The 14,309-nt window shown below is 44.5% G+C and overlaps 2 protein-coding genes across 4 annotated transcripts in view; one reads left to right on the top strand and one right to left on the bottom strand.

Annotated features, from left to right (window-relative positions):
* The window catches only part of LOC306942618 (NEDD4-like E3 ubiquitin-protein ligase WWP1), a gene marked incomplete at both ends in the record, with an annotated part of 2,763 nt that extends 329 nt beyond the window's left edge, over nt 1–2,434 (bottom strand). Inside the window, one exon of the mRNA XM_079528626.1 lies at nt 1–2,434. This exon is cut by the window's left edge and continues 329 nt beyond it. Within this exon, the coding sequence (XP_079384752.1) occupies nt 1–2,434 (2,434 nt within the window).
* The window catches only part of gfra4a (GDNF family receptor alpha 4a), a 196,988-nt gene that overhangs the window by 38,989 nt on the left and 143,690 nt on the right, over nt 1–14,309 (top strand). The gene's annotated exons all lie outside the window — the stretch shown is intronic.

Here is a 14,309-nt window from a genome sequence, read left to right as displayed (position 1 = left end):
TTTGCCAGTCCTGGAGGTCTACCTCCTGCATGCCGCACAGCATCACCTCCAGCTCCTTCTCATCAAAGTACTGGAGCCACTGCAGGGGAACCACCTCATTGAAGCCAGCCAGAAATGCCCTGGTCTGATCTTTGACCCTGCGGGATAACCTCCACTCTGCCATCAGACGGATGTACTCCTCTTTGTTCTCCTCTGTGACCAGGAGGTTGGTGCCACCAGGTTTCAGGTCATGGTGAGAGATCTTTCCCAGGATTTCCATATCCACAGAGAAGTACATCTCCAGACCAGACTCCTCAATGTTGTTGTCCCTGATCCAGATGAGCGAGTTGTAGAACACTGGGTCAGTGGACTCCAGGTCTTTGAGGATTAGCGTCTTGTTGAGCACTTGTTTGTAGAATGGCAGGTGGAAACCTGTGTCAATGAACTTGTCATGGAACAGTGCCATGGCAATGAAGCGACCTATGAAATGGAAGTAGGAAAGGTGGTCAGGGTTGATGATGGAGGCAGGGTTGATCTGCAGACAATTACTCTTGCCAGCATACTCAAACAGACAGTACATGGGGTTCAGCACCTCATGAGACAGCAGGAAGCACCACTCCCTGGCAACTCCACCATAGTCAAGTCCCTCTTCCCCTCTGAAGGTGACATAGAGCCTCCTCCTCAAATCGTGAGGCTTCAGGGCCATAATTTGCTGGTAAGAGTCTGAAAACAGTGTCTGCCTGGAGACGTTGATCTTCATGTTGCTGCGAAGTGCATTAGACTGGCACAAGTATCGGAAATGGGCAAGCTTCCATCTGAAGCTGCGTTGGTAAGCAATCTGAGGCCCCTTGGTGATGGAGGACGTTCCCGTGCGCGGGTCATTAAAGGTGGAAGTTCGTGTGTTGTGATCCACAAAATAGCGGACTCTGTCCCTTGTGTACTGAATCTCCCAACCTTCGGGCAAAGGATTCTCATTCTGTAGTAGCCCTTGTGTTCGAGGCTCTTCCCACTGTGTGGTCTTAGTGGTGTGGTTGGCAAAGTACACTCGGTCTTGGTCGTCCCTTCGCCTCTCCCAACCATGAGGCAATGGGCCCAGAGGAACGTCTCTGGCAGACATGGAGACGGAGTAAAGGGATCTCTGGTTGAACTGGTGCATTGCTCTCTGCATCTGACTATGCTGGCTCTGCCACTGCGCAACGTTGCGGACCAACTCCATGGTTGGCCTCTGCCATGTAGTGGTTTGGGTGTTGTGATCCACATAGTATTTCCTGCCCCACTGATCTATCTGCCGATCCCAACCTGGAGGCAGTGTCTCCAGGTTGCGAGGTCTCTCCCATGTACTCATGCAGGTGTTGTGGTCTAGGTAGTACGTCTTCCCGTGGGGGTCTTTCCTCTGTTCCCACCCTGGTGGTAGAGGGTCTGAGGCTCCTGCATTGAGGCTCCTGCATTGGGAGCGGCGGCTATGGACAGGGCCATGCATGGCCCTGTCCATAGCTGCAGCTCCAGCCACACCTCCATCAACACCTCTTCCGGAGGATGCTGCCTCACTGGTGACTACAAAGGAAGATGTGGCTGAAGGCTGTGCTGTGCAGTTGGAGGTAGAATGGTCAGTAGCTGTAGGGGTATCAATATCATCATCATTAGCACCACCAGAGGATGAAGTGGCAGGAGCTTGTGTGGATGAGCAGGTGGTGCTGGTGGAGGCTGTGGGTGCGACAAGGTTTGTGCAATCTGGGTCTGACAAGGTGGTGTCGTAGGTGCAGCCTTCATGTGTGTCTGCAGGGGGCTGCGCTCCATCTGTTGTGGCAGAGAAGACAGTTGTGGTAGTGTCCAGAGCTTGACGGAGTGGTGTGGAGTTGGGCGTGGAGTCTCTGTTGATGATGGGGCCAAGGGTGGAGGAATCGGAGGGCACCTGGATGTCCACGCCATTAGAGCAGAGGCCTGGGCTGTGACTACCAGAGACCAAATGTGTACCGTTCACTGCGCTGTTGGTGAGTGATGCTAAGCGCTCCTGTTCGGCAACTGTCAATCCGTACAGGTAGACGGTGAGTTCACCCATTGTCACAGCAGCACCATTCTGCTCCATGTTCAGCTTCAACACTTCTTTCACATTGACCAGTCTTCTGTCATGCTGCTCCAAGGCTTTCTGAAGGTCCAGTGTGGCTTTGCCAAGCAGGGCATCCGCCTTAAGGATGTGGCAGCTCCATACCTTGAAGTCAACTTGTGTACGTGGGGTTACATTTAGAGTGACTATCTCCTCCCACTTGGGGTTGGAGGAGCTGTGTGACTTCGCCGTGCGACGTGATTGCCCTTCGGCGGTCACCTCCACATAGATGGGAGGTGACCACCAAAACAGGCTCTTCTTCCTATTAAGTTTGGCACAGGAAACAATGGCATGGAGCTGTTCTGTTCCTTCATGGTTACTAATAGACTCTGTTCTTCTAGACGAGACCATTGCAATATCATACACCACAGTGTAAAGGATTGTTATGTGTTAATAGGCCCTCACAGTCGGGCTACATCCATGAGCTTTGTGCCATGTTTCCTTTCAATTTCCTTTTCTTGACTCAGAGTGTATGACATGTCTGACGTCACATTACTGACATCATAAGATGATTGATGTCATAGATGATGTCATAGATGACGTGATATACAGTATATCAGGCTTTGTAGTGAGAATGTAGTTTGGCTTTCATGCACAGTTTGGGCTTACCTTTTCTTCATGCAGTATTTTGCAACAACAGGCACATTGACCTGTCCGTGCCGAGTGTACCCTGTATCCATGCATATGCTCATATATTTTGTCCCTTAACTGTTTGACTGCAGAACACGCTAAACCCGTCTTTTTTCCCGTTGTCTTTCCCTGCGGAACACGCTAAACCCGCCTTTTGTTTTATATGTTTAATTCGCCTAACTTTTAAGACATACAGGGTTTCTGTCGGTTAGTGACAGGTTAGTGACAACACCGGCAGGGAACGGGAGTTAGATATTGATTTAAAACACCGTAAATGTGTTGATGTATCCTCATACATTTTATGTATATTGATAATAACAATAGACAGTGTGTATTTGCACCTGCCGTACATGACTATTGAGTAGTTACCTCAGTACCATTATTGCAACTGCACCACCATTATATCTTTTACAAACATTTCTTTACTCTTTAAGTTTTAGGGTCAATTTCAATTTAACAATGTAACTATAGTTGCAGGAAGCCTGCACATAATAATTTCACCCACTCCTTCACACTTGGTTTAAACATGTGAAAAGTTCAGTTTGAAATTGAATGAGTTATTATTGAATTATTTCTATCTTTATTTTTTCTGCATGGGGGTGGACTATCCCGTTGAGATGTTTTAAACATGACTCGAACTCTATTATGTGTGTCAGCAGCATCAAACACCACCACAATAACGCCCCTGGGCTGGGCCACAATCTCCGCCTTCCATGAATTTATGACGGACTCGTTTGATGTTGTTACATCTTTTATCCTTCAGCCTCTTCTTGGACACACTCACATCCATGTGCATGAACGCAAGTGTGTGTGCGACTCTGTTGCTCTCACTAGCTGATGAGAAGTACGGCTGCATGGCATTGGTACGACCACCCGTTAGTTCGACCATTACTAACCTTACGGCCACGCTACACCAGGCTTTTAAACGCGTGCGTTGAATTTAGGTCCAGTCCTATTTTTGTAAAAGTTTAGGGTAAACGCGTGAGAAAAGCCTGGTGTAGTGTGGCCGTTACTAACCCTAACTCTAACCCTAACCTAAACTTAACCGCAAGCACGGGAGCAGCGCATGTTCGCCAACCTTAATGCATGTTTGCCAACGTTAATGCATGAACTAACCGGAGGTCGAACCACGGGGCAGCCCCTGGGAAGTATAGGCCGGCACCATTACAGCGACCGCTATGCTCCGTGCAATAAGCGTTGCTTTGACCAGAAATGCTGCATGGGGTGGGGAATTTGAGATAAAAGCAACTGAAAGAGATCAAAATAACACTTTCATGTACATACATCCACACAGGACAGGGAATGTGAATGATTTTGCCACACCCTTAACCACTTCAGTCAAGGTGTCTTTGAGCAAGGCACCTAACCCCTAGAATGCCCTAGAATAGATTGGTAATAGCTCCCATGTGTGAATGTGTGAGCTCTTTGAATGTGATACAGGAAAAGACTGGGAAAGATACATTATCTGTGCTCATCAAAATGTTTCCTTGAATTACTAAAGGCTATGAAATTGATTAATTTATTTCTTGTAGCTGTGATGTTGAACAGAGCTATGCTATAGATATATGATGTGTGCATGGGATTGGTGGAATTTTTGTTCGTTCACGTTATATGCATGATTGCAAAGATGATAGTTTGTGGGTTTGTGTGGTATATCATATGAACGCTGACACATGAAAGTATGAAGAAGTCCATTATAAACATCCACACATGAACGCACATATGCACACACGGTCGCACGCACGCGCGCGCACGTGCAGACAGACAGACAGACAGACAAGAAAGACAGAAAGACAGACGTGCGCGCACACAACACACACACACACACACACACACACACACACACACACACACACACACACACACACACACACACACACACACACACACTTACTCGTTCTACTTTTTAAATAGCTGCCAAAAAGAGTAATGGTGTAATGTTGGCAACAAAATGGCTTTTCATTTACACCCCGCAGTAGTTCCAACACATGCTGTATTCACTCCACAGACACCACCAACATCCGGCATGATGCATAATGTGTACCACTCAGCTGCTGATGATGATGAGTCCACGCACATGCACGCACACACTCATTCACGCACGCAAACACTCACAGATGCGCACACACACACACACACACACACACACACACACACACACACACACACACACACACACACACACACACACACACACACACACACACACACACACACACACATTCACACATTCTCCAGCCCCCATACTAGCTGTTGTACAGACCCAGAGCTGCAATTGTGTTTTCTCACTTTAATTGGCCATTTATGCGCGTATTGATGTGTTGAGAGGCTTTTGTAACTCCTGGGTACTTTACATAAATACACAGGCATCTGTAAGAGAATAATTTATCTTTGCCTTGTTTTTACTTTTGGGTAAAGTCTATTATTATTTGTTCAAACAATATGTAGCAACTTGAGTATTGAGACACACACACACACACGTGTATAATTGTATAATTGTGTGTGTGTGTGTGCGTGTGCGTGTGCGTGTATATATATATATATATAGAGAGAGAGAGAGAGAGAGAGAGAGACTTAGGTATACACTATATATGATCCTACTGTATTTCCTATAAACTATTTCTGGATGGGGGGAACTGACCTACGTGTATAACAGCTTAGCTGGTAGAATGTGTATAACATGATTACTCCCCTCCTTTATAGCAACACACAGCCAGAGCTCCTGTTCTGAGTGAGCCTGGTACAAAGGTTATTGGCTCCTTCTATCTCTCTCTGTCTGCACTCCCGCTCACTCTTGCCCTCTTTATCGCCCTGTCTCTCGATCTTGGTCACCTGTTTTCTCTCTGCCTAGCCTCTTTCCCACAGCTTGCTGCATTGCAAAGGTTAAACGTTTTATATACCCGTTGTTTCTGAAACTTATATTAGTGCTCTCTCATCCCTTATCCTCTCTCTCCTTCCCTTATGTTACAGCATGAGCTTTGTTGTGCACACCTTTTCTGTCTTTCAATCTCTTATTCTCTTCTCAGTCTCTCTATCCCAATCTCATAGCTTTTCCTCTCTCCTTCTTTGTAAACATTCCCTTCCATGTCTCTGCTTGTCTGCTTCTCTCACTTGGTCTTTCTCCCATCATGCAACATTGCAAAGGTTATGCACACAGCAGGGATGTGTACCTCTCTCCAAAGGTTCTATTAGCCTGCTGTCGCTCTTTCCACTAACTTGCTATGATTCTGTAATATACAAGCCTCACTCACTCCAGCACAATACAGTTCTCAGTGTTACTTTAAACTTTAAACTGAAAATGGACCGAAATGGAATAAAAACCTTTAGTTTAGGTTATACTGTATGGTAGTGATTCCCCCCCCGCCTCACCCTCTCTTTCTCTGGTTCTTTCTGTCTCTCCTTTGGCGTGGTTTTCTATCTCTCCCCTACAGGTAGCTCTTTCTTTGTCCCCTGGGCGTTCTCTGTCAGGATATTCCTGTTATTACACACACACACACACACACACACACACACACACACACACACACACACACACACACACACACACACACACACACACACACACACACACAAAATCTAAATCACATGCACACAGACACACACGCAGACATGTGCAAGTATTAGTAGCCTACAGCTCAAGTATTAGTAGCCTACAGTAAAAAGTTTACTATTTGGGCACATCCACAAACATTTAAGGGCGGATTCAGACTGGGTCTGATTGATTCGAACCATTCCCAAATACGATTGCCTGGTTCTGGTTATTCCGTACCCAAGTACAACTGTAATGGTACTTAGGTGACTCCGGGGGGCGCTGTAGACTATCGGGCTTTGGGAGATAGAGAATGTCATGTCACGGAAGAAGAGTCACAAGTCAGAGTTTAGAGCGAATAATAACGTTTGACTGTGTTCCTTCGTTGTCTTGAGTTATAATAATAACATAACAATACACAACCAAAGCAGTGTGTGCTGATGGTCTTTGAAACATAGAGCACCAAAATCAGACGTCAATATCGTTCGAGAGCGCTAAGTCCACGGGCGGGTTTGTGGACATTTTTATTTCTATTATAATCCCCATAGGGGGGATTTTAGATCGCCTCATATAAGAACTGTGTTTGAAAAATAAACAAATCATCCCAGCCGTTTCACTCATATGGAGATGAAGAATCAACTGACTGCGAGAAAATGCTAATGTTACTGGCACTGCTCCCAAACTAGTTAAATTTTCGCTAGAAACAGACTGTATCACATATGAGTGACTGACTGTCATAAACTATAAAGAGACACCTCCCTGACAATATGGCCGAGACAGTTTGTTTATTTTTGGACCACAATTCTTACTGTATATGACACGATTTTAAGTTGATCCCATGTTATTCTCCATAGAGGAAAAACTTCTGCAAACCTCTTGGAACCCAGGGATATGCGAGTGATGCTCTATTACAATTTGCAATGTAACGCCGTCTGTAATCTTCGTATGACAGTGACGTACTGACGCATCCTTGGTACTAATCCTTTTTTCCTAGCAGCAGAGATCGTTACATGTGGTCTTTGTTTATGGGTTTTTTTCACCCCGGTAAAATAACATGTCATAAAAATATGTAAATTATATATTCTTTTGGTATGGATGGCTTTCACATTGCAGCATTACGTATCCGAGCACACATCAATCGGACCCCAGACTACACATGCAGTCCCGGGTACGGTAGGGTGATCCGCTCCGCGGAATGGTATCGTTCACACTAATCACAACATCTGCCAAGTGGTCCCGAGTGCGCACCTACAGTAGGGCCATAGTCTGAATCCTGAATTCCAATACTATGCTAGTACCATACAGACACACAGACATGCCCCGCCCCCCCCCTCCCAGACGAACACACACGCACACACGCACGCACACTTGTTTTTTTATTTATTTTTATCACCTGCCTTTTCTTTCTGTCTATTGGTCTCATTGCCCTGCTCATCTTCATAGGCCCAAAGCCAAGGTCTGTGCAACCTTCCCTGTCACCACAGCCCTGCCGTTCCCCTTCCAAGACTCCTCCAATCAATACCTGCACACTGCACTATGCCACCACGTGTCACCATTAGTCTTCATGTTGGGGTCAGCAGAGGGTTTTATACAGTCTGTGTTTGACACACTGTGTACTGTGCTTTGTGCTGTGAAATCAGGGTTGGTGGTGGTGTGTGCCAAGGTGGCTGTACCTTGTGCGCTAAAACTTTAATGTGACATATTATGTGATAAAAGCGAGCGTGTGTGTGTGTGTGTGTGTGTGTGCATGCATGCGTGCGTGCGTGCGTGCGTGCGTGCGTGCGTGCGTATGTTTGTTTTGGTTGGTGTGCAAGTTGAATGAGTTGGATTTGTAGAATTCAGATGGCACGTTTTGTGCAAACTAAAGAGGTATCGACACACACGTGTAGGCACAAGCTTGTGGATACACACACACACACACACACACACACACACACACACACACACACACGCGCGCGCAAGGAGACCTCGCACAAAGTTTGTGGTTATACATATACAGTATACCCCCACCCACCCCCACACACACACACACACACACACACAGTGTGCACACACACAGTGTGCACACACACACAGTGAGCACACACAAACCGCTCATATCAATACTGTATGCACAAACACCTAAATCACACTCCTTGTTCATATGGAGTCTAGATTAATGAAGTAATTAGCAAAACATGCATCATTTAATTAATTCTTGGCCAGTCTCATAGAACACATGAACATGCAAACAAACATTTGAGCTCTGCAAACTGCTGATTAGCACTGAATTATTGTCAGTTCAACTGTGAAACGGAACCAAAACAAAATATGCAAACTTTGCTGGAACATGGAGAGTCAATATATTTCCTTCATAAGGACTTAGCCCTTCGGGGTGGTCCTACTACAAACTAATGTGTAATCAGCATTCATCGTTATTGAAAAATTTGGCAGCTTTTACTTATCAGAATGTCAAACATGGCATTTGCATAATACTTCATGAATGTGCACGATTAATGACTTGGCTTCAAGGACCTAATAGGAAAGACCCTGTTTAATATTGATGCGTCCTAGACCATTCTTCCTCTCGGCTGAATCCAGTCAGCCATACTAAATCACAAAGTCAGTTCTAATGTTTGCTTAAGTAGCCTGATGATAGGGCATGGATGCACTTTCATTCATGCATTCTCAATGCAGTTTCGCATGGAGAGAGCGAGGAGTTGAGTTGAGTGGAACACTGATGGAAAATATTTTGCATGCATCAAACTTGGCAAAGATCACCAGGAGACGAGAGGTTTGTTCCGCAAGGCTGCTATACCTGCTGACAATCTGTTGTTGATAAAGTGGAAGGGGATGACTTGCGAATGGTGGTTGCTCGTCGCGTAGGCAGATAGCAGGCGAACCACTCATTATCATATGGTATGTGGTTGATACATTTAGAGTTGACAGAACCTTTTGCATCTCACCGCCTAGATTTAGCTAGAAGACAGACACAGACTGTCAACAAGCAAACACACTCGCACAAATAAAAGTTGCACACACATTCCGATGCATGCATGTTAACACACATGCTGTACAGTACTGTAGAAATGTGAGGTTCTCCCATTTTGTGCACACACACACAAATGTCTTGCACAGATAATCATTTCTCATTGTCAGACACACTCTTGCACGCACACACACACACACACACACACACACACACACACACACACACACACACACTGTACTCTGGTGGCACGAAAAAACACTTTGAAGTCTCCCACCCTCCTCTAACCCCTTGATGCTTAGTCTTTAAGCAGGAAAACAGTAGTGATGCTCTGCAGCTCAACAGCTTGCTCACCTCACACCCACTGCGTTTTGTGTGAAGAGTTCACTTTCAAAATGCTGCATGAACCCAATTCTGAGGGTAAAAAACATAATGACCTGAAACTACTCGAATAGTTATTGAATAGCATTAAAATGTACATGGTGCCGTTTGTTAATGTGTTTAGCCAGAATAGCATTCTATTCTGTGAAAAGTATCATGGTAGTTTGATTTATATTTCTGCTGTCCATAATCAAGTGTAAATATGAAACTAGAAAGGTCACAATTTAGAAAAATTGCAAAGTGTGGTTGCCGCAGTCGCCTACATAGGCCCCTCCCACAAATTTTGCCAGCCAATTACAATGTCACGTCACCCCTGTGATCATGCGTAAGTAATTTATCCCCCAAAAATCATGTTTTTGCGACAAACGGTTACACATTTGCGGCGCCCCCTATGGATGAAAATGTAATTGCTTTTGGAACTTGGTTGATTGAACCACCCCCGACATGTGATTACAATTTGGGATGGATTGGACATTCCGTTTGTGATTTATGGCATTTTTTGTAAAATAGGCCCCATCTACTATCTTCGGACGACAATTACGGCCGAACGATACGCTCTACCAAAATTCTGCAGTTGGTGTTTTAATCGGATAGGTCCGGAGATCATGTGTGTCGATTTTTGTGAGATAATTTTTGAGATTGAGATTCTTTTTGAGATTGAGATTGAGATTTATTTTCCTGACGAAAATGGGCGTGGCCTATGTGGAAATGCGTCATGACCCAAGGAATCCATGGAAAGAGACATTTTGCGACTTACGGTTCAAGAGTTATAGGGAAAAATGCAAAGTGGGCTGTTATAGCCAAAGGAAAAAATACTCAAATTGGAGCCTTAATTAGTCTTCGATCTTCCCATTATAAGTCTATGGAGAACTAATTAATTAATATCAATTAAACTATACAACGGATCTCTTAGAAATGAGCAATCACACGATTCCCGATGAAGCCGGTCGATTTGACATATGGCTCGAGTGCGTGCGGCAAAAACTGTGGGAGGAGTAGTGCGGCAAAGTATCGCTCATTTACGATAACAATAGTCTGGTTGCCCTGTTAGGGCAACCACACTAATGATGCCTTGTTTTTCTCTGACCTTCAGAGTTCAAGTTTGTATTTATGTACAGGAACAGCTTGAAAGAGTTGCGGGAGAAGGTATGGGGTACTTTGAATTGTATTTATTCACACATGAGCACACCGCTTCCCGCTAACCAGCTGTTGGGGGTTAAGTGGTTTGCAGACGGGCACAGCGGTGTATGGTTGGAATAAAAGAAATTGAAGTCATCCACTCTCAAAATGGCTGTTGGTCTTACAGTGAAAAAAGCTATAAATTAGTGTGCGTTGTTTTAATTATACGTTTTGCTCTCGTGTTCAATGTTTAAACGATGTTGCAGAAGCTGCGCAATATATCTGATCTGTGCAATATTAGATGATACCTGCCTTCTGTCATAACAGCATATACACTGAGAATACTGTTATGAATACAGTATTCAGACCACATACCACAGAAATAATAATAATAACTAGCCCCTCGGGGCACAGGTCTCCACCCGGGCAGGTCAGGTTGTGGCCTCCTGGTGGTGCTATAGGCCAATGTGAAAAGTGTGCCATTTGTGGCCTTAAATGGCAATTGGATGATTTGAGGCATTTTGTTCCAAAAATGTGTTTTGCAAAAATCCACCTGTTGGTGGTGCTATAACAGATTTCACGTAAATTGCACGCTGTGTTCATGATTTGAGGCTTTTTGTTCAAAACGGGCCAATCCTGCAAACTTTGAAAGCCAATGTTAATCAATTAGGATGGAATATGAAATATCGGACAGATCCGTCTTGAGCACATGACTATAGAGATACTGTGTAACGATTTGCGGGAGGAATAGGAGTAATAGCCAAAAATGTGTTTTACAAAAGTCGGCCTCCTGGTGGCGCTATAACAGGCCGTTCAGGAAAATTTGGGGCAGAGGTTCATTGTTGGCATCTAGGGAGTGTGTGTGCAAGATTTGGCATAGATCGGGCCAACAGTGCCGGAGATTAGCTGTACACAGACAGACACACACACACACACACACACACACACACACACACACACACACACACACACACACACACACACACACACACACGGACGGACGGACGGACGGACGGACGGACGGACGGAGTGCAAAACATACTCTCTCCCCATGCCTTTGGCCTGGTGGAGACAATAATACTGGTAATCTATAAATGCACCATGTCCAAATTCGCCATGCACACTCGTTCCACACCCCCACAGGGAGTGCAGTGCCCGGTGTCGAGTCAGTCGGACCCATGGTTGTCCAGAAGCGCCACAAAAGGCCTCTGAAAGGGCTCTGGACAGGGCCCCTGCCCAGGGTCCATATATAGAGCTGGCCTGTTCTGACATAACACTCCAGACACAGAACTCTACAATATATACTGTATAGGAATAAAGGGATACAGCGAGACAGATACAGAAATCTCCATATATGGGCATAAAAGGGACACAGACGGGTGGAACGGGTACTTTGACACAGGTGCAACGGGTACTTTGACACAGGTGCAACGGGTATTGCATAGCCGGGTGAGGCATGGATAATAAAGATCTGATGAAAAGATGTTTACTCCCAGGAACTTAAAGCTAGAAAGCTGCTGCATCTCTTCCCCATTAATGTAGATAAGTGTGTGTCCTTTGTTTTTGACCTCCTGAACTCTTGACGGGAAAGCACATTTGATGAAGTCAATGAGCAGCAGCATTTCAACAGCGACTGTGAAAGTGTAGCTGACGAGGCTTATCCGTTTTGTAGCTGTTAGTTTGAACGCAGCATCACGGACTGGGCTCCATTGGTCATTAAGTCCAGTATCCAGTTGTAGAGGTATAGGTACTGATGTTGAGTCATCCTTGATGACTATTTTATGTATTTGATGTATTGCCATATGTTGTTCTTGCTTACTGTAAATCGCTCTGGATTAAGAGCATCTGCTAAATGCCTAAATTGTAAATTGTAATTGGTTTGGGGGGGAGTTTGGGGGGGATAAAACACTACAGTATGGGTGAGGACATCATTCTTACGTATTGGTCTGGTGTAGGTGGGTGAGGGGGAATGGCATTCTCTGTTGATCTACAGTATTTGGGCAATAGGCGCACTGAAGGGGATCCAGTAACGGGGGGCAAAGTCGGGACAATGCTCTCGGAAAACACTTCTAGTGAAGGGGTGAGTGGAATTGGGCAGAAGTCATTCAGGGCTGCTGCACCGGACTGCTTTGGCACGGGTCTGATGGTTGGAGTCTTGAGGCATGTGGGGACAACTGCCTGTGTCAGAGACAGATTGAATATGTGAATAAGGACACCAGCCACAAAATGTTTGAAATGGGCAGGCAGATTGCACAAAAAGCACAAGATGTTTGAAATCTAATCTAATGGGTAGATTGCTATCAAACGTGCTAGGGGATGTAAGTGATATATTTTGTAAAAAGTAATGAAAACTTTTTCTCTTAAAAAGTTAAAGCTCTATATTCCTGTAGTAATCATTGCTATAGAGAAAGATAATTTATCCACTTCCAATTTGATCTGCTATGTAATCCAATTTCACTTGTTTATCCTGTTCCTGTATTGTTCTCTCTGTTGATTGGCTAATATCCCCACCTGACATGACTTTCTTTTTCCTATAAGAACTGGACAGTAACACTGTTACAAAGATTGAGCTATTTAACAACATTTTAACAGTTTTGGTTCCCTCTATATTCATGGTACTTTTGGTACTTTTGTATTGGTACTTTCATTTAAATTTAAAACAATTTCCATGTATTTATTACTTTCTCCTGTACCGTGCAGGTTGGCAGTGTGAGTGCATTCTTTTTTATCGTTGATGTGCACTTGTTTGCTTACGCACCTGCTTTTAAGTTTTACTCTACAGCAGGTGTGCAAAAGTTTTTTTGAACAAACAATATATGTTAACGCCTTCAATGAATATACAATTTCCATACTACTGTATATACACGTACAATACACACACACACACACACACACACACACACACACACACACACACACACACACACACACACACAGATGTGATGAAAAGATGAAAGGTTTCCACTCGAGGAGACATCACTGTGATTTTAAAACTTTAATGAAGCCTCCCTGTTGTCTTTCATTGGAGCAGCTGGGAGTGGAGGCACCATATAGAAGTTATTTGTCGTTTTTGAATAATTAAAGCCACCACTCTTGTTAGAAAAAAACCCTTTTGTTTTCGTGTAACTGACTCCAAGGCAATCCGAGCCACCAGACCTCCCAGCAGCGTTGAGTGCATTTGGCAGCTCTCTCTTTTTGCTTTATCCTAGCTCTTCCCTGTTCTGCTCACCCAACCACTGCGGCTGAGATTGAACAAGTCATTGAGCACATGCTGATGTCAGTATGCAGAATTACGTCTTTATTATGTAAGAAAATTACTAGGTATTGGCTCCATGTCTCGCACGCCATCAGGAAAAGCAGCATTTGATTTCTATAGTCTATACGATATAATGTACTGTATTGTAGATGGGCCACTTTGTGATTTTTCAAAACAGGGACTTAACATTAGGTTGTGTCCTTTTTGTTACAGTACAGTATGTGCACCATAATTACATTTAATGTTGGGTTTGATGGGCTCTCAGCACTTGTTTTTTGAACAGCTGTCCCTTTTTAATGGATGCAATATCTCATTCTGAAACAACCCGGTCCCTAACCATGCG

Source organism: Electrona antarctica, assembly GCF_951216825.1.
Source record: "Electrona antarctica genome assembly, chromosome: 18".
In the NCBI taxonomy this organism is placed as follows: domain Eukaryota; kingdom Metazoa; phylum Chordata; class Actinopteri; order Myctophiformes; family Myctophidae; genus Electrona; species Electrona antarctica.
Note: the sequence above shows the minus strand (reverse complement) of the source record. Positions and strands in the feature narration are given on the sequence as shown.